General features: G+C 44.4%; 2 protein-coding genes across 3 annotated transcripts; one reads left to right on the top strand and one right to left on the bottom strand.

The window, feature by feature from the left end:
- Positions 1–671: 671 nt before the first annotated feature.
- On the bottom strand, positions 672–21,515 carry ZNF239 (zinc finger protein 239). 2 transcript variants are annotated; one of them, XM_017518322.2, is made up of 3 exons: positions 21,447–21,515; positions 20,486–20,582; positions 672–2,500 (listed from the first exon to the last, which is right to left on the bottom strand). In XM_017518322.2, exon 3 carries the CDS (start codon positions 2,407–2,409, stop codon positions 1,033–1,035), a length of 1,377 nt encoding a protein of 458 aa, XP_017373811.1. In that variant the 5' UTR covers positions 2,410–2,500; positions 20,486–20,582; positions 21,447–21,515; the 3' UTR covers positions 672–1,032. The 2 variants fall into 2 exon arrangements, with proteins under 2 accessions (XP_017373811.1, XP_017373808.1); XM_017518319.2 differs by having other exon boundaries at positions 20,542–20,582.
- On the top strand, positions 5,747–7,850 carry LOC108295946 (cyclin-dependent kinase 16). The gene has a single exon (XM_017518324.2). It carries the CDS (start codon positions 6,144–6,146, stop codon positions 7,611–7,613), a length of 1,470 nt encoding a protein of 489 aa, XP_017373813.1. The 5' UTR covers positions 5,747–6,143; the 3' UTR covers positions 7,614–7,850.
- Positions 21,516–21,565: the final 50 nt, after the last annotated feature.

The raw sequence follows: 21,565 nt of genomic DNA, 5'->3' as shown, positions 1-21,565 counted from the left end.
CTCACCACAACCTCCGCCTCCTGGGTTCAGGCAATTCTCCTGCCTCAGCCTCCTGAGCAGCTGGGATTACAGGCACGCGCCACCATGCCCAGCTAATTTTTTGTATTTTTAGTAGAGATGGGGTTTCATTGTGTTGACCAGGATGGTCTCGATCTCTTGACCTCGTGATCCATCTGCCTCGGCCTCCCAAAGTGCTGGGATTACAGGCTTGAGCCACCATGCCCGGCACACCAGCTAATTTTTTTACTTTTTTGTAGAGATGAGGTTTTGCCATGTTGCCCAGGCTGGTCACGAACTCTTAGGCTCACCCTCTTCCGCCTCCCAAAGTGCTAGGCATGTTGCTTTGGATCTTCCCTTGCATTCACTCTGGAAGTATCCCAATAAACTAGCTGTAATCACCAAAAAGAACTACTTGTGTTCCTGAATAGTTGCCTGGGAGGGGCTGTTCAACTTCCTATCAAAATGGTATATGGGAATGTACTACACAAGTTTCTTCCAGCTTTTTGTTGTGTGGCTACAAACTATTGTACCTTTTTGCAACAAACACAAGAATTTCCATGTCAGTTATATTTCCAACTGTCCTCTTGGCCTAAAATGGACACATTGTACATCATAGTTTAGAGGGGGCTAATCAGGACTGGAAAGAAATATGAAAAACACAAGGCACATAATTTGAAGAGAAACCAGAGTTTCAATTTCTCAGAGAATGTGAACAAAGGGTAACATGCCCTGCTTTAGAATAAATATAGAGTTCTTGCCCTTAAACTGCTGAGTAGAATATGTAGTTGAATTGTAAAGTACAGATGCTTTTACTCTACCCATCTGAGAACAAGAACAATCCATCCCTTGTATAGCATAACAAAGTGCTTGATACTTAAATACTTTCAATGAATGATTTTTCAGTGAGAGGACATATCTGAATAACCCTTACATCTCTCTCCTTTGTAGAATATAAAGGTAAGAGTGATACTAAAAATACTTAACAGTTTTTACAGTATGAGCACTGTGAAGACCTCAATAGGCTAATGTCACTTAACGAGGATCTTTCTTGTGAACCCGCTGGTGGATGTGAAGGTTGGAGCTCTGGCTGAAGCCCTTCCCACACTTGCTGCACTCATAGGGCTTCTCTCCAGTATGTACTCTCTGGTGGATGAGGAGTTTGGAACTCTGACTAAATCCCTTCCCACACTTGCCACAGTGATAGGGCTTCTCTCCGGTGTGGACTCTGAGATGGATGCGAAGATCCGAGCTCTGGCTGAAACCCTTGCCACACTCATAGCATTGGTAAGGCTTCTCTCCTGTGTGGATGCACCGGTGAATGTGAAGGTTTGAGCTCTGACTGAAGCCCTTCCCACACTCGCCACACTTGTAGGGCCTCTCTCCTGTGTGTACTCGCTGGTGGATGTGCAGGTTTGAGCGCTGACTGAAGCTCATACCGCACTCCCCACACTCATAGGGCTTTTCTCCAGTGTGGACTCGCTGGTGGATATGCAGTTTGGAGCTCTGACTAAAGCCCTTCCCACACTTGTCACATTTATAAGGTTTCTCGCCTGTATGGACAGCATGATGAATGAGCAGACTTGAGCTCCTGGTGAAGCCCTTCCCACACTTGTCACACTTATAAGGCTTCTCATCTGTGTGGACTGCCTGATGGATAAGCAGACTTGAGCTCCTTGTGAAGCCCTTCCCACACTGCTCGCATTTGTAGGGTTTTTCTTCTGTGTGGTCTCTCTGGTGAAGCAGTAGCTCTGAGCTTTGACTGAAGTTCTTACCACACTGACTACATTCACATTGTTTGTCTGTAGTGTGGGTTTTCTCATATGGATGACCATCTGGGCTGGTGTTAAGTATTTTCCCACAGTTATTACGGTCACAGTGTTTCTCCTCTGTATGAGCTCTCTGCTGACTATAACTGACCACCTGTGATTTCCATAAATAAATGTCTTTGCAGTTACAGTCAAGGGGATCTAAAGATTCTTTTAACTGGCCATTCTGGCAAGTTGCCTCACCACTTAACAATGGTGAGGCGAGTTCTGGTCCATGAGACACCAGTTTAACTTGAAGGTTCTCTGAACAACTTTCCCCCCTTCTCACTTTTCTCTCAGTGCCTTCTTCCATTACAAAGAGATGTTTGCTTTCCTGATGATCCTGAGGCTCATTCTTACAGAACTTCACTGAAGAGTTTTGTGTGTCTATTTGGCTTGGGACTTTCAAAGGTAAATATGTTTCACTTTCAATGTTTTTGAAATCATCATTTTGAAGAGTCATCATATCGTCCCTGTTTCTCAAAATATAAGAAGATGCTTCTCCCCACTGTTGACAAGGGGAAAGATCTAGTTCAGGCTCCCCATCCACTTCCCCTTGATGATTCACAATACAGTCCCGACTCCCAGTAATTATACTGGCCATCCCTTCCAAAATTAGCCAGCAGGAAAGCTCATGTAACAGATCCTAAGTGCTTTCTGCTGAAGATTCTCCACAGAATTTTCACTCAAGTCTCCTAGGGAACAAAGAGAATTCAGTGGTAAGAACAAAGGGTAGACTTCAAGATTTCAAGAATGGGAGTGCCAAAGGCTTGAAGGCTTAATAACCAGGAAAATATTCAGCTTGTCTTTATAGTCATTCATGTGCTTTGGGTTAATGTCAGGTACATTTGTATCTGGGTACAAGGCAGAAATTTTCTCTTGGCTTTTAAGCATAGCCAAGGAAATTCTTCCCTTACTAATACTACAAAAGGCTGTAAGTCCTATATCCTTGCTGACAATAACATTTCATCTCATCTCACTTCATTTTATTTTATTTTATTTTATTTTATTTTTTGAGACAGAGTCTCACTTTGTTGCCCAGGCTGGAGTGCAGTGTGTGATCTGGTCTCAGTGCAACCTCCGCCTCCCAAGTTCAAGCAACTTTCTCACCTTAACCTCCCAAATAGCTGGGATTACCGGTGCATGCCACCATGCCCAGATAATTTTTGTATTTTTAGTAGAGACATGGTTTTGCCATGTTGACTAGGCTGGTCTTGAACTCCTGGCCTCAAGTGATCCACCTGCCTCAGCCTCCCAAAGTGCTGGGATTACAGGTAATGAGCCACCATTCCTGGCCTACTTTCCTTTAAGTAAATATGCATTTAATTGGTATTCTGCTTTCATAGGTGTTGGGGATACAACGAAGAAGACAGAAATCCTTTTGCTTAACAAGCTAAAGTTTCCTGGGAAGAAAGACAAATATATCAAACAATGATAATACTAAGTGAGTGGTGTAGATGAATGTATAGTACAATAGAGTACAAGAAATGTATGCACAACCAGCCATGAAGGCATAGAAGAGGAACACTCACCTCAGACCCTGGGGTTTAGGAAGACTTAAAATGACAGGAAAAAAAAGAGAAGTGAAATGTGGAAGAAAATTACAAGTGGCTTCTTATGAAGAAGATAAAAAGGTAACAGTGGTAAAGAATGTGCCCCAGAGGGGAAGTAAGAAGCTAGAGCACAGAGCTCAGTGTCTAATTATAACGACCTTAGGGTTAAACCCTACAGGGATTGAAAACTATTAAAGGATTTAAATTCAGAGTGAAATGATTGACTTTGTGACTATAAACACCACTGGAAAGCAAGACTAGGTAGAGAGATGGCCGCTATAACAAATCAGAAGAAAAACAGTAAGGATGATGGTTGTGGAGAGAATGGGAGAGATTAATTCTAGATCATGTGATGACAAACTAAACCTAGAAGAGAAAGGAGGTACCAAGCCTGTTCCTTGGGATCCCTGCCTAAGTGACTGGGTATGGTGGTGCTATATAATCTGATAGGAAATGCAAGAGGAAGAAGCTGAAGTAGGGAAGGGAGCAGAAACTCAAATCTGCCTTGTATAATCTGTGGTGTTGGTAGAACATTCTTGCAGCACTGGTCGGTAAGCAGTGAGATATATACAGGTCTGGAACTCCTGTGAGAGAACTGTGCTAGGAATATAGAGTTCAGACTTACTGGTATATTAAACAAACAAACAAAATATCCTCAGACTTACTATTCCTAAAGGATAAAGAACAGATGGACTAGGAGTGATGGAGAAACTAGGGGGAAAAATGTACAGCTCAAATTACGTATAACAGAAGGCTTCTTCATGGACAAAGCATCTTATGAAATTTTAAAAATTCAAATACCAAACTCAGAATCAATAACTACAAAGGGAACACTGACCCCATTTCTCTGGAGTCTATGTCTCAGGAAATAATAAATAAACAATGATAAAGTAAGACATTTCTTAATTCAACCTAGGCATTCCTAGCAGCCGTGCTAGTTTCTGCTGTTAGTAGCACTCTCCCAGCCCACCCTCATTTTCTTAGAAATATTGGATGGCTAACAGCAGTGGCCTCATATAAAGCCCCTAGAATAAAATAAATAATCTGCTAAAGAAAGACTGCTAATAGTATTAACTGGACTGAAGAGAGAAGCAAAGGTTGAGGTAATGCTAAACCAACACAATGACTGATATTAAGGTACAAAAAAGGAGCAATTGATAACATATGTGCCAAGAATAAAACCTCAAGCTAAATTTTTATTTTTTTTTTGAGACAGAGTCTCCCTCTTGTCATCCAGGATGGAGGTGCAATGGTGCAATCTCGGCTCACTTCAAACTCTGCGTCCCGGGTTCAAGCGGGTCCTGCCTCAGCCTCCCAAATAGCTGGGATTACAGGTACCCACCACCACTCCTGGCTAATTCTTGTATTTTTAGTAGAGATGGGGTTTCACCATGTTGGCCAGGATGGTCTTGGCCATCCTGCCTCAGCCTCCCAAACTGCTGGGATTACGGTTGTGGGCCGCTGCGGTTGGCCCTCAAGCTAAACTTTTAATGGTAGTTCTGACAAAGAAGATGCCCAGGGCTGGAAATGAAGAGGCAAGGCATGCCCCCAGATAACTTAGTGTCAAAAGGGGTGGCCTTAAAAATGACTTACACTGCTATGCAGGGGAGCACGGGGACTAGGAGGCCCACCTGAGGCTCAGCCCTAGCCCTCAGCCCACCTACCCGGGGAGTTTCCTGCCTGGGTACTCCCCTTGTCCATGCCTCCAGCCACAAAACAATTCGATTTTTTTTTCCAAAATAAAACCTCGGCTAGCTCTGCCAACTGTCCCCCCACCCAAACGAAAAAAAAAAATGGCCTACAATATCCACCATCTGGATTCTTATTACCTCCCTCCTTAGCCCAATCAGCAGAAGTATCCCCTAAAGTAGAACACACATGCCTGCCAAAGCGGTTCAAGCATGGGTTGAGGACACACTCTAGTATCATACTGAGAACACAAGAATTTTGAAAAAATATATAAGGAGACAAAACAGAATTTTTTTTTTTTTTGGAGTTGGAGTCTCGCTCTGTCACGTAGGCTGGAGTGCAATGGTGTGGTCTCGGCTCACTGAAATCTCTGCCTCCCGGGTTCAAGCCATTCTCCTGCCTCAGCCTCCCGAGTAGCTGGGACTACAGGCATGTGCCACCACGCCCAGCAAATTTTTTATATTTTTAGTAGAGATAGGGTTTCACCATGTTAACCAGGATGGTCTTGATCTCCTGATCTGGTGATCCGCCTGCCTCAGCCTCCCAAAGTGCTGGGATCACAGACGAGCTACCACACCCAGCGGACAAACAAAATTTAAAAGGTACATAATTAAAATCCCAGAAAAACTGGAGTGGACATCACATTTAAACACAATCTAATAATAAAATATTAAACATGCTTTCCAGAGCCTGCGTGCGCATGCACAGAGCGCGCGCGCGGCGGTTGGGCCGTTAGCTGTTCGGCCCTGGGATCCGCCGCGACTCCGCGATCAGCTGGCTCTGAGCCACTAGCCCCGTGAGCACTCGGATTCCAGCCGGCGCCAACGAGCCTGGGGGCATAGCCCGCAGCTGCCAGGCTCACGGCCGGCTGAGCGGGACCCCGCCTCTGCCTCAGCCACCATCGCCGCCGCCGCCGCCTCCTCTTCCTCAGCCGGCGGTGGCCCGGGCCCAGCAACCGTGGCCGAAGACTACTGGGACCCGCGCCTGCGACGAACAGAAGAAGGAGATCGCGCGGCCTCACCCCGGGCCGCCGCCCCAGGCGTCGCCTCGTCGGCCCTGCAGCTCTGAGGTTGCTCGAGCGCCCCCGCCGATCGCCATGGATCGGATGAAGAAGATCAAACGGCAGCTGTCAATGACACTCCGAGGTAGCCGAAGCATAGACAAGACCAATGGTGCCACTGAGCAGATAGGCCTGGATGAGAGTGGTGGTGGTGGTGGCAGTGACCCTGGAGAGGCCCCCACACGTGCTGCTCGTGGGGAACTTCGCTCTGCACCAGAGACTGTGCAGGAGGACTTGAAGATGGGGTCTGATGGGGAGAGTGACCAGGCTTCAGCCACATCCTCGGATGAGGTGCAGTCTCCAGCAAGACTGCGCATGCACAACCATCCCCCATGCAAGATCTCCACCGAGGACATCCACAAACACCTATCGCTACCAGCTGACATCCGGCTACCTGAGGGCTACCTTGAGAAGCTGACCCTCAATAGCCCCATCTTTGACAAGCCACTCAGCCGCCGCCTCCGTTTTGTCATCCTGTCTGAGATTGGCTTTGGGAAACTGGAGACTTACATTAAGCTGGACAAGCTGGGCGAGGGTACCTATGCCACCGTCTACAAAGGCAAAAGCAAGCTCACAGACCACCTTGTGGCGCTGAAGGAGATCAGACTGGCACATGAAGAGGGGACACCATGCACTGCCATCCGGGAAGTGTCTCTGCTCAAGGATCTCAAACACGCAAACATTGTTACGCTGCATGACATTATCCACACGGAGAAGTCCTTCACCCTTGTCTTTGAGTACCTGGACAAGGACCTGAAGCAGTACCTGGATGATTGTGGGAACATCATCAACATGCACAACGTGAAGCTGTTCCTGTTCCAGCTGCTCCGTGGCCTGGCCTACTGCCACCGGCAGGAGGTGCTACACAGAGACCTCAAGCCCCAGAACCTGCTCATCAACGAGAGAGGAGAGCTCAAGCTGGCTGACTTTGGTCTGGCCCGGGCCAAGTCAATCCCAACAAAGACGTACTCCAATGAGGTGGTGACACTGTGGTACCGTCCCCCTGACATCCTGCTTGGGTCCACGGACTACTCCACTCAGATTGACATGTGGGGTGTGGGCTGCATCTTCTATGAGATGGCCACAGGCCAGCCCCTCTTCCCGGGCTCCACGGTGGAGGAACAACTGCATTTCATCTTCCGCATCTTAGGAACCCCAACTGAGGAGACGTGGCCAGGCATCCTGTCCAATGAGGAGTTCAAGACCTACAACTACCCCAAGTACCGACCCGAGGCCCTTTTGAGCCATGCACCCCGACTTGATAGTGACGGGGCTGACCTCCTTACCAAGCTGCTGCAGTTTGAAGGTCGAAATCGGATATCCGCAGAGGATGCCATGAAACATCCATTCTTCCTCAGTCTGGGGGCGCGGATCCACAAACTTCCTGACACTACTTCCATATTTGCACTAAAGGAGATTCAGCTACAAAAGGAGGCCAGCCTTCGGTCTTCATCAATGCCTGACTCAGGCAGGTCAGCTTTCCGCGTGGTGGACACCCAGTTCTAAGCCACAGACCGAGGCCCCAGCAGGCAGCGGCTGGAGGGATGCCACACCCTTCACAGGGCAGCCCCCAACTACATCTTCCCTGCTTACTCTCTGCCTACCTGCCTGACCCATGTTCGCCTGCCCGCTTGTCCCCTGCTGCCTGCCCAAACACCCGACTATTGGCCTGTCAACCCACCCATTGGCCTGTCTGCTGGGTTTTAACATAGCACTCATCACTCCTCCAAAACAACAAAAAAATTAAACATATTGATATGAAAAATAATTATTCTAAATTAACAAAATAATAGAAGATGATGATAGATTAGGTAACTTGTTTCATAGATATGTGTCAGGCTGTTTTATTCAAAGGCCTGCAATCTAGATGAATTAAATAGTAAAACGAACACAGGGCTAAGATGGAAGATTGAGGAATTCTAAGAATGCATATGAAAAGACAGACAAATAGAGAGGTAAAAGTAAATGTCCATCTCCAAGGAGTTGCATGAGGACAGTGAAGACAGAACACAGGGAGAGAAAATGATCAAATAAATAACAAAAAAATGTTTCCTAGAATTCAAGATTCAGGGCCCAATAAATGCTAAAAAATGGTACGTAAAAAGATCCCCAACTAAACATACCCTTTTAAAACCTCAGGACTTCAAGGAAAAAACAAAACAAAACCCATAAAATGCTAAAAGTTTCTAAACAGAAAAGCCAGGTTATGTGCAAATAAATGAGAATTATATTGACAATGAACAACTAATTAGCAATATTGCAAATCTTCAATATCTTCAAATTTTGGGTAAAATGTGATTATGAAATTATAATTTTTACTCAGCCAATTATTTAAGTCAATAAAATACATAATTAGGCCAGGTGTGGTGCTTCATGTCTGTAATCCCTGCTCTTTGGGAGGCTAAGGCGAAGGGATTGCTTGAGCTCAGGAGTTTGAAACCATTGTGTGCAACATGGCAAAACCCTCTCTCTACAAAATACAAGGCAAAACAAAAAAGACCCCAAACTCCAAAACAATAGTTAGTTGAATCAACTGTCGAAACATAAAAGAAAAAAAACAAAACTCTACAATAACAGTATGGAGTCAAAACCCCACAAATAAAATATATTTTTAAAAAGCAAGAATTAGCTTCAGAGGAAAAATAAAAAAGGAACAATAATCATACTGTACTACTTGACTCTATAGTGAATAACTAGTTACAAAGTCAAAGCAATGTAAGCATTAATCACTGACATGACTCTAACATAAATTCTCGGGAGGCTAGGCATTTGGGGAGGTAACATAAAAAAACTACATCTTCATCTATGAGAAAGTCAATAGAAATTATAAAATATTGATAAATTGAAAATAACAGTATATCACAATACAATAAATTTAAATTTAGATGATACTGTGGTGCCATTTTCTACTTGTTACACTAGCACAAGCCCAAGGTCTGAAGACACACATTGCTCGTGAGTGTAAATTGATATGGATAGACATTTTGACAATTATCAATCAATGTCATAAATGTATGCACTCAGTATTCCAGCTTAGAACTTTACTCCTCAGATTTCTAGGCATAGTTTGTAAAATGACATTTACATGAGACTGCTCACTTTGTAAAGGCCAATGACCAAAACATGAGCTACAAACATGAAAGAAACTTCATTGTGCACCTTTTATATTTATTTATTTGTTTTATTTTTTATTTTTTGAGATGGAGTCTCACTCTGTCGCCCAGGCTGGAGTGCAGTGGAGCCATCTCGGCTCACTGCAACCTCCGCTTCCCTGGTTCAAGCGATTCTTCTGCCTCACCCAGCTAATTTTGTGTATTTTTAGTAGAGATGGGGTTTCATTGTGTTAGCCAGGATGATCTCATTCTCCTGACCTTGTGATCTACCCGCCTCAGCCTCCCAAAGTGTTGGGATTACAGGTGTGAGCCACTAATATTTATTTTTTAACATGTGAATGCATTTATTGTTTACATGAAAGAGAAAAATAACTATATAAACATACTGTCTGGAGTAGGAAGACAAATCCAATAAGGAGCTAGAAAGATGAAAATTGAGTGCCTTTGGGAAGCCACATTGTGGCTGATGGAGCAGCAGAGCCAGGTAACAGGAACATTTTTATTATGAGTTGTCCATACAACTTGTTTTACCCAGGTGTGTGTATTACTTTGTTTACAAATTTCAAAAGTAATGGCAAAAACAAAAAAATGACAAAAGAAAAACAGGGCAGTTTGTGGCAGTTACATCACAAAATGGGCTGAAATGATTAAATGGATTTTAAAGGATATTGCTTCAACACCCGTAATATACAGTAGTTGGAAATGGCTAGTGGTTATAGAAATTGTAGGTATATGAAAATCAATGGGGGAGGAATTTTACGAAAGATGCATTTTCATAAGCAGTAATGAAAGTGTGATGTTAGCTTTTTAAAAAATGTTTAAAATATGAAGAATGAGGCCGGGCACATGCTCATGCCTGTAATCCCAGCACCTTGGGAGGCTGAGGTGGATGGATCACTTGAGGTCAAGAGTTCAAGATCAGCCTGGCCAACATGGCAAAACCCAGTCTCTAATAAAAATACAAAAATACAAAAAACAGCTGGGCATGGTGGTGGGCACCTGTAGTCTCAGCTATTCAGGAGGCTGAGACAGGAGAATTGCTTGAACCCAGGAGGTGGTGCTTACAGTAAGCCGAGATTGTGCCACTGCACTCTAGCCTGGGTGACAGAGTGAGACTTTGTCTAAAAGAAGAGGAAAAGAAAATATGAAGAATGAGTGTATAACATTAGGAGAAAATACTGACATGAGAAAAGGGGTCCTTTTATAGGGAGTTAACATGGCAGAAAAAAGCTCCAACACACACTGCATAAAATAGCAAATTAAAAATGCACACAGTGCAATCCCATAAAATTTTAATACATATAATATACATACATAAGTATAGAGTACATAGAAAGTGATTTTATTTCATATTATACTGTGTTTCTGAGACTTTTATATCTTACCTGTATAAAAGAAAAATGTTGAACAACTATATTCCATTTTATGTCAATAAAAATGAAAACTTAGAGCAGAGCTTGAAACTGGAAGCCCATCTCCTACTTCATTTTTGTCTACCTATAAACCATTCTCTACAAAGCAGTCACAGTGATACTGGGTCAATCAGAGCACACCATTCCCTGATCCAATGGCTGCCCACTAAAGATAAATCCACATTTTTTTTTTTTTTTTGAGATGGGGTCCCATGCTGTCTTTTAGGCTGGAGTGCAGTGGCGCTATCTCAGCTCACTGCAACCTCCACCTCCCCACTCAAGCGATTCTCCCACCTCAGCCTCTCAAGTAGCTGGGATTACAGGCATGTGCCATAACGCCTGGCTAACTTGTTGTCATAAATCCACTTTTTCCCAGTGCCTTCAATGCCATAACTGGGCCAGGCCCTGCCCACCACCTCTTCTCAGTCTGTTCTTACATGCACCCTGTGGGTCTACCACATTCCTCCTTACAGGTCTTTGGGTCTCTTTTGTGTTTCTCATTGCCTGGAATGTTCTTCCCCTCCCTAGCCACCTGCTTAAACTATTGATCCCTTAGCTCCCAGTTTAATGTCACTTCAGAGGCTCTCCCTAAGACACATTCGCAACCCGCATTCCATCACATGCCTTCGATCTCTTAGTGTTCCATCCTTCGTAGGACTTACCAACTGTATAGTAATACTCCAAAGAATTACATCATAAATGATGTTTAAGGGAGACTTATTTGCAACATCTAACTTGAGCTTGAAAAACAATGGCAACAATCTAATTTTTACTCTATTTCATGCATTAGATAGACTCATTTTAGGGCAGTATCTGTGGGATCTAGGAGTGTTAATAAATTTAAAAGAAATTAAAGTTAAAAAAGAATTGGTGGGAAATTTTAGACACTGAGGATGAGAAGAGAAGCTTTTCTGAGACAGGGTCTCACTCTGTCGCCTAGGCTGCAGCCTGGAGATCTTCGCTCACTGTAGCATCAACCTCCCTGGCTCAGGTGATCCTCCCACCTCGGCCTCCCACTTATTAGCTGGAACTACAGGCATGTGCCACCAGGCCTGAGTAATTTTTTATACTTTTTGTAGAGGGCGTTTTGTCATGTTGCCCAGGCTGGTCTCCAGCCCCTGGGCTTAAGTGATCCTCCTACCTCTGCCTCCCAAACTGTTAGGATAACAGGAAGAAGACACTGCGCCAGGCCCAAGAGAAATTTAATACGGTCATGGCTTGTTTCTAAACTAGGAGACAAGAACAACTTTAATACTGACAAAAATGGGGATATAAGAAAGGAACTTAAAAAGGAAAAGAATTTTAAGCTTATCAAAATAGAAAGGAGAGTTGAACAGCACTAAATGTTTAACAACAGCTCCTCCTACAAGTGGACATATATAGCATGCATTCTCAGGGGCAATAATGTCCCCAAGGGGTGAGAATTGGTTTGTAGGGGGGACAATAAATCTTTATCTTTTTAATTTTCCTTTTTTTTTGAGATGGTGTCTCACTCTATTGCCCAGGCTGGAGTGCAGTGGTGTGATTTCGGCTCACTATAACCTTTGCCTCCCAGGTTCAAATGATTCTCCTGCCTCACCCTCCAGAGTAGCTGGGATTACAGGCATCCGCCATCATGCCCGGCTAATTTTTGTATTTTTAGTAGAGATGGGGTTTCGCCATGTTGGCCAGGCTGGTCTTGAACTCCTAACCTCAGGTGATCTGCCCACCTCAGCCTCCCAAAGTGCTGGGATTACAGGCATGAGCCACTGTACCTGGCTGAACAAATCTTACATATTATGCTTGTTTGGGACCCACAAAAACAATTCTACCTAACAAAATCTTATTCCTTTATATGTAATTTCTCTAAAGGAGAAATTTAATTTGTCTCCTTTTGGCAGGGAGAGAGTGATGATGAAGAACAAGGCTGAGAAACACTGATGATATAGTGACTTAAAACCAAAGAGCCCTTTGGGATTTCACGTTAGAAAAAGACAGAAGCCAGAGAATCTGCAGGGAAGAGGACTAAGAGAGACGCTGGAGGAAACAGAAAAACTATTTCATACATGACAAAGAATTTCAAGAGAAGGTCACCACTATAGAAGCCATCAGTAAAACTGATAAGAGTAAATATGCTGAAAGAAAAATTTAAAAAGGAACAAACTGAAAGAGACAAAAGTTCAGTGGTAACCTCCAAGGGGGCAATTTTGTTATGAGAAGGGAGCACAGGTGCTGGGTTTACATAAAGAACGTGCAAAGGCCTGGTTTACCACCTGGAGGTAATGACTTTGCCCTGTAGCACTCTCCTTACTCCCTGGATTAGCTGGAAATAGAAATTGAAAGGCCAGTTACTGAGGGAAGAAAACCAGGGCCCCCTGTGGATTGAGGGAGGGAAAAACCCTGAAAGCTACCATGATTGCACATTTTTCAGTGTGTGTGTGTGTGTTTTGTTTTTAAACAGGGTCTCACTGTCGTCAGGGCAGGAGTGCAGTGATGTCGTCTCAGCTCACTGCAACTTCAGCCTTCCCAGCTCAAAAGATCCTCCCACCTCAGCCTCCTGAGTAGCTGGGATTACAGGTAACTGCCACCATGTCTGACTCGTTTTTTAATATTTTGTAGTCATAAGGTTTCGCTGTGTTGCCCAGGCTGGTGTTGAACTCATGAGCTCAAGCGATCTGCCTGCCTCGGCCTCCCAAACTGCTGGGATTACAGGCATGAGCCACTGTGCCCGGCCACTTTTCAGTGTTTTTTTTTGTAGAATGTCTGCTTTTGGCTACAAAATGGCAATTTCACATGGTTCAATCTAGTAGGTACATATTCATCTCTCCATCTAATTAAAATTCCTTATCAACATATTTTTTAATGGCTACACGCTTTTCTGTGATCCATGACAATTTGCCTGACCAATCCCATGATACATTTAGTGAGTAAATAATTTTTTCACTATTTTAAATATTTCAATAATAAGTATCTTTGTTCACAATTTTCAGTTGGAGTTATTGATTATTGCCTTAGAACAGATATCTTTAAAAATGATGAAAATGTTTAAGGCTCCTTGATTCAGGCAGTCAAAAAGTATTTTATCTGGCTCATGCCTGTAACCCTAGCTACTCTGAGGCCAAGGTATTGCTTGAACCTGGGAGGTGGAGGTTGCAGTGAGCTGAGATTGTGCCACTGCACTCTAGCCTCCAGCCTGGGCAAAAGAGGGAGGCTCTGTCTAAAAAAAAAAAAAAAATGTTTTATCTGGGTATGAGAATATCTCACCACAAGTTTTGATTATTTTTGGGAGGGCATGAATTCCTGAAGGTGTAAGAAAAGAAATAATGGAAGCTGGATATTGCAAGGCAGGGGGAGGACATTCAGTGAAAAATAAACTAGATGGCACAAGACCAATGTAGGGGAAATATGGGAAAGGTAAGAGTATCAAGAAGCAAGTCACCATTACTGGGAAAGACCACAACCTCCTGCAGAGGCAGAAGGGAAGTAAGTGAGTAGATTAGGTAAAACAGTAGCACATGGGAAACATCCCAGAAATCCCTGCTTTTGACACAGACAACAAGGTATCAGAGAATTCCTGGAACATTGGAAAAGGACTCCTAGTGTGGATTAGCCTGGTTTATAACTTGCTATGATGCCTGGTGCTCTTTGGGGTTCATTTGCCATTATATAATGATCTTTATCTTGTTCCACCTGAGAGATCACATTTGGGAAACTCACAGGGATTGGGTGATGTGCAGAAAGCAAAATCCGTCCCACCTCTAGCTTATAAAGGATGGAACAGGTATGGTTTTTAAGACAACCCAGTAAAACTACCACTCTCCAATTCTTAGAATAGTCAGAAAACATCCTTTTGTGCCAAAAAGGAAGTAGGAAACAAAGATGCCCATGGGCAGGTGTCCAGGTCCACATGTCCTTACCCACCAAGGCCAAGTTCCCATTGTTTCCCAGCATCACAGCTCTGCACAGGTTCCTGGGAGCAGAGTCCAGGTTGCCCCACTCCTCCTGGGTGAAGGCCATAGAGGCATCCTTGAATGTAACTGCTTCCTAAAACATTAAGCACATTCCTCCCCAACAAACAACCATCTGTACAAATGCCCTGGAAGGGGTGTGAAGTCAGCAGCACTGGAAAAGGTAAGAAAGGTAGAGAAGAAGTTTGTAGCTCAGGGGATCTGAGTGAGCTGAGTCAAATTTTCTTGGAAGATCTTTCCTTTTCATCTACTTGGCTACTTCCATCCAAATCATTTCCTTTGTGCCTACAAAACATGTCTAAGCTCAAGTTCTCAGCTACTGACTCTTTCCTTGTCACTGTCTTCTTGTGTCATTGCTGAGTTGTCATCTTCACCCCATTCCCACCATTATCCTGACAACCTTAACACTCTCAGGAATAATTTACCCAACCCTCTGACCCCACGTTTCTTCATCTCCACAGTGCTAATGATCTCGGCCACATTTCATCAAACTGTGATGACCATAATCAGGAGTCCACTACCTGGACCCCTCTGCTCTTAAAATATTATCTCCCTAATATTCTACACTTTAAAAATCACTTCCTATGCTTTCTGTTTTTCCTCCTCCCTCATATTTGCTTCATCAAGGTCATCACCCTTAACCCTTCCTCTTTTTTACCTCTCAGCCATAGTATGCTTCTGACCTCCAAGTTTCCCTAGTTGTATCCATCATATGTCCTTTCTTCTTCTAAACTAAGTAGTTGAACATTACTGAGAAAATAAAACAGTACATACACACACAGCCATAAAACACTCTCCTCAGGGATCCCTTGGCTTAAAATACCATCTACTGCTAAATATTTATTTCCAGCCCTAACCTCTCCCCTCACCTCCAGACTCCAACTTTCTACATTTTAATATCTACACTGGGATGTATAAAGGTGCTTAAAACTTAACAGGTCCCAGCATTTGGGGATGCTGAGGTGAGCAGATCACTTAAGGTCAGGCGTTCAAGACTAGCCAGGCCAACATGGTGAAACCTTGTCTCTACTAAAAACACAAAAATTAGCCAGGTGAGGTGGTATGCATCTGTAGTCCCAGCTACTCAGGAGGCTAAGGTGGGAGGATCGCTTGAACCTAGGAGGTGGAGGTTGCAGTAGGCCAAACAAACAAAAAACTTAACAGGCTCCAACAGAACTCCTGCTCCCAGCCATCTCCATCAATACCTGCCCTTCCCCAGTTGTCCCCATTTTAGTAAACAGCCACAAGAACCACTCAATTGCTCAAACCAAATTCCCAGAAGTCATTTCATTCTCATCTTCACATCTCAGCCATCACCCACCTCCTTTACCTCTAAGGCGTATCGGCACCTACCCAGCTTCCCCCCACACTGTCACCTCTCCACGTCTGGGCGGCACGTGTCTCACTTGCACCAACTTCCTGCTTGATCTGTCTCTACTCTTGCTATCCCAAATATGATTTTTCCACATGGCAGCCAAGGTGATCTTTTAAAACAAAAACTAGGCCAAATGTGAAACTCTCCAAAGGATTTTCAGGGGCTATTGAGTAAAATCCAGTCTTCATCCTGGCCTGTGAGGCTCTCCTGTCACATCCCCAACCTTGGCCTCTCTTATGATCATACTCAGCACCAGGTGCCCAGCAGGCCCTTGAACCACATCAAATTCATTGTAGTTTTTGTGCTAGCTGCCCTCTCCCTTCCTTATCATTCAGTTCTTAGCTCAACTGTTGCCTCCTCAGAAAGGAGGCACAGGAGAGATTAGCCTTAAACAGAAGGAAATCTTTTTTCTCTGTGGTCTAAAGAGAAGGTCTGATTGGGAAGAGCAGCCAGCCCACTTGCTTGTAATGTGCCGCCATGCCTTGCTAAAGGATGTGGCGATGGAGCTTGAAGGCAGCAACCTTTGCTTCCGCTTGTTTGTCCACCTTTACTCAGGGGCTTGAGGCTTCTCTTCCAGCTCTCTTCCTCAGAGTGGAGACCAGTGAACTTGAACAGAAAGCTCGGAGAAAGTACCCATCCTTACCTTTATCTTTACCCTCATTCTTCCCTTCCCCACTGGTAACAAGTTGGGTAAGTCTATATCTATCATTTTCCTGGTTTAATTAATTTCTTCTTATGACTTATGCCTCATCTTATTTTCTTATTTATTCACTTGCTTTCTTATTTACTGTTTCTCCCCACTGAGATCTAAGTTCCCTGAGAACAGAGAGGCTACCTCATTTGTTCATGATTGCATTCTCAAAACCTCAAGCAGGGCCTGGGACTTAAGAGGAGTCCAAATATTTATTCAGTCAATGTCGGCAAATCTGGTTCCCTCTAGGGCTCTGTCCGATGAAACAATGCTTCTTAAACTTTCTGTGGTGAAGAACCAGTTTTTTGTTTTTGTTTTTCAAGTTCTCAATTTTAGTACTTATATCTGCACAGTGCATGGCCTGGCACCATTCTCTAAGGCATATTTTCAAAAGCAGAGTGATAGAATACGTAAAAAGTCCTAAGGGCTCTCTCATAAATTCGATCAGCTAAGCCAGCTTCGGCCTGAGTCTAAAGAGGCACCACTCCCTCCTTTCTTGGGCCTGCGCTGCAGGAGTGACATGACTTACCCAACTTGTTACCAGTGGGGAAGGGAAGAATGAGGGTAAAGATAAAGGTAAGGATGGGTACTTTCTCCGAGCTTTCTGTTCAAGTTCACTGGTCTCCACTCTGAGGAAGAGGGCTGGAAGAGAAGCCTCAAGCCCCTGAGTAAAGGTGGACAAACAAGCGGAAGCAAAGGTTGCTGCCTTCAAGCTCCATCGCCACATCCTTTAGCAAGGCATGGCGGCACATTACAAGCAAGTGGGCTGGCTGCTCTTCCCAATCAGACCTTCTCTTTAGACCACAGAGAAAAAAGATTTCCTTCTGTTTAAGGCTAATCTCTCCTGTGCATTCTAGATCAAATCCCTTCTATCTTCAGAGATACAAGCCCATCAATTATCTTTTATCTTCTCTGTTTTTTACCTGTCTTCGATCCAGTCATGTGGATTGTCTAATCTTCCTTCTCTACCTCAACAATATTCAAGCCATTTCAGATCCTGTCAATTCTACCTCCTAAATTTCCCTCCAGTGTGTTACTTTTCCATTTCCACTGCCAGTCTTAGTAAGACTCTTATTATTTTTTTTCTTACCTAGGCCAGAATAACTCTTTACCAGTTCTTCACAGTACAATTTTTGTTATCTTTTAGTCCCTAGGTTAGACAATCAGAGTTATTAATTTCTTAAGGTCCTAAAGATAAAGTGGCAGGTGAGATTCCATGCTGAGAAGGGAAAGGATATGCTGATGGACAGGAATAGACCAAATGAGAGGAATCACTGTGACAAGGGAAGGGAGAAAAGGAAAGGAAATAATGCTCCTATTAAAGCAAGACAAAACTGGGACTGAAAGACTGAATAATCAACAGTTTTCTCAGATGTCACTGGCACTAAGGAATTCACTCCAAGGCTGCGCTCCTGCTTATAGTGGGGAGAGCAGACTCAATATTCTGAAGTTCAACTGGAGAGGAAAGTCACAAGATCAATCATTTCCTGTTTCTATCAGACAAATGTCAACCTCCTTAGAACTATATACATGTCATCATGGGGCCTTCCACTTCTTTGCAGAGCCCGTGTCTGCTGTATCTAACAATTTACTTTGAAATGGAAAAGCAGGAAGAGGCACACTAGATTACCTGGAGTCATCTAACACATTATACTTGAGTTCAGCACAGTCCTTTCCACAGTAAGTCCTGACTTATGGAGTTCTCCCATCCATTTTAGAGCTTTCAGTCTCAGGGCAATCAATAACCCTCTTTCTGAAGCATGAGGATGAGTTAGAATTTTCCTCCTCTGAGATCCTATAGCATCTTTCACATTCCTTTATTATAGCTATCAAATCTGTCTCCCAAGTTTGCTGTAAGATTCTGAAGGATAGAGGCCACGCTCAACTCATCTTTGTTTTTTGAGACAGAGTCTCACTCTGTTGCCCAGGCTGGAGTACAGTGGCATGATCTTGGCTCACTGCAAGCCCCACCTCCCAGTTTCAAGCAATTCTCCTGCCTTAGCTTCCCGAGTAGCTGGGATTACAGCTGCCAACATGCCCTGCTAATTTTTGTATTCTTAGTAGAGATGGGGTTTCACCATGTTGGCCAGGTTGGTCTCCAACTCCTGACCTCAGGTGATCCTCCCGCCTCAGCCTCCCAAAGTGCTGGGATTACAGTTGTGAGCCACCATGCCCAGCCTCAACTTGTCTTTAAATCACCAGCAACGAGCACAATTGACTTGGAATCTGAAAGATAAATATAGATTCATATTCAATTTAAATGAATAATAATACAACTAAAAGAAAACCTAAAGATAGTAAAACCCAAGACCCTCATTTTACAGATGAAAAACCAAAGTTCATAAGGGCGAAGTGACTTAACCAATGTCACGGAGGAAGGGAGAGGTGAACTAAGACTCCTGCCTTTCAGTATACCTAAGGGCAATGTCTGGTACATAGAAAACACGCAGTGACTGGAATGAAGTCCTTTGTTTAAATGAAAACACACACCAGAATCTCAAAATTTACCAAACTAGTAATACCCAGTTGCAGCGGCAGTGAATAACTAATCATCAGGGAACAGGCAGAAGCAAAGGAAAGAAAATATATGGATTCTACTCAGGTTAATCTCTCTTGAAGTCCTCAATTACTTTTTAGGTCACAGAGAAGCCATGCTCTCAGTACCTCGATACAGCTTACTGTCCTCCAAAACAGATTTTTCTAAGAGCTCGTGTGTGTGAGGGCTGTATTTGCCAAGCAAAAAGATGGCCTTTGCTGGTAGTGCTAAAAATCAATTTTTTTTCCCTTAAAACTCAGTCTGATATTTTATTCAAACAACTTCTGGTGTGATGACCTGTTTAGTTAATGGAGAAAGAACAGCCTGAAGTTAGAAAACACAGGGTTTACTTCTGGCTTGCTGCTCTCTGCAACAAAGGACAAGACACTTTCTGTCAGCTCCCTCAGAGTTAGAGCTCTCTACCATAAAATGCCAGGACAGGGCAAAGAGGGGGCCGATCATCTCAAACACCCTGGGAATCTAAGGGTTAATTTTGAGGTAACCTCCTACAGATGGTTTTACCAAGACAAATGAGAACTCTCTTTTTAAAAAAGTATGACTTGGTAATTTTTATTGGAACAGTTAAATATGTAGACATCTTAATGAAAGAGAACAAAACCTGAGTATAAAAGATGAATAAGTCATTTTACCTACCTTAGAGACACTTATATCAAGTGTATAGAGAGATACTTCACAATAAACCTTTGGATGTACAAAGATCAACAGAATAAAAAAAGAGTGAAACTCTCCTTTCACTACGTCTAGAAGAGAGGATGAAGCTTAGTTCTTAAAAAAACGCCACGGAGTTCTGATGCATAGCCTCGTTGAAAAGCATTTCTACGAGTGATTTTCTAACCACTGTGCTACCATTTAACACATTTCCTCGTTTTTGACTCTTTCACAGTTAATAAATGATCACTATTAATAGGCATACTTTTTGTGTACAGGAACACAATACGCTCATCAAGATGGTACGCTCCTTGAAGAAAAGCACAGTGGTTTATCATTCTATCCGTTTTGCTGAGACCACTTAGCACTGGGATGAGTATGGAATAGCTTGGAATGACTTTCAACGTGAGTGAAATGTCTGGCAGGAAAAGGCAGGCTTTGAGAGGCTCCCCATGAGAGCACATCCTAGTGCTCTGAGGAGCGGAATAAATTCACGGAGGCAGGGTGAGTGAAAACTATCTGTGCAGAGCCTGGTGACATCATTTGCTAGCTACATGCCCTTAGTATCTTAATGTCCATACAACCATAACTATAAAACACCGTACTGGGGCCTGACAATAAATAAAACAACACACCTCACAGGGACATTTCAGAGAGATGGCATTTTAGGAGAAATGGAACGCCAACTCACCCAGATCTTGGTCATTTCTTACTCCCAGGGAGGACGGGTTCCTGGAAAGGCAGTTAGGGAAAGAGAAAAAGCCATGAAAATCAAGCCCAGCAAGACTGCAGGGAAAAAGTTACTCCGCTCCTGCCTCTGACGCCTCTTCAGTCAACCCTTCCTCTCGCACTCCCTCCATGAGGTGAGAGGTGACGCCTTTTCTATCACCACCTTCATCCCTCTCCACAGTGCTTTCAATTAAACAAGCCAAGTCTTCCCCTTAAAATCAAGAGGCTAAGTAAATCCCGCAGCAGCCGCAGCTCTAAGTCATGCCCATTTCCTCTGACTTTCTGAGCTCTGCCCTAAAGTTCTAGTTAAGAGCAGGAGCTCTCGGGTTGTATGACCGCCTCTCAGCATGGATTTCGGTTGCCCAAGACGCTTTCCCCGATCTCATTTTCCTGCAGTGCGGGGGCTCAGATGAGAGCTCTTTTCAGCCAGGGCAGTGCTGCTGCGCACAGAAACCTCAGTCTCTCACTGGATCCCCGCCACGTCGCTTAACGTCCACCAAAAATCCCCTGCAATAACGCTCGTCACACGCGAGGAAGAGGCCGGCGTGGCCAACCACGAAGCCCCCAGCCGGCCCAGGCCAGAGCTTGGCCAGGCGAGAGGAGGGGCCCTCGGAGGCGCGGCCACTCAGCCGCAGGGCCCGGCAAGCTTCAGTGCGGCAGCAGCCCGGCCCCGGGGGCGCAGCAGCTCGGACATGCGGCGCCGCAACACACGTGCCGCCGCGGGCCTGGCCTCCGTAGCTCGAGTGCCCTACCATCGCCGCCCTCCGGGCTTCCGCGGCTCGGCGACCCAGCGCCTTCCCGCGGCACACCCATTTCCTGACCCCTGAACGCCTCTGCCAGGGGCCGGGGCAGCCCTGCCCGTCTCACCTCCCACGTGGAACCCCACACAGCTGAGGGCCAGATTCCGCCTCACGCGCCGAGGGCTTCGAAATACAAGTCCCAGCAAGCCGCGGGCGAGCCACGCCCACTTCCGGCGCGGGCCCCGG

This window comes from Cebus imitator, unplaced genomic scaffold (assembly GCF_001604975.1).
Source record: "Cebus imitator isolate Cc_AM_T3 unplaced genomic scaffold, Cebus_imitator-1.0 Scaffold669, whole genome shotgun sequence".
Taxonomy (NCBI): Eukaryota; Metazoa; Chordata; class Mammalia; order Primates; family Cebidae; genus Cebus; species Cebus imitator.
Note: the sequence above shows the minus strand (reverse complement) of the source record. Positions and strands in the feature narration are given on the sequence as shown.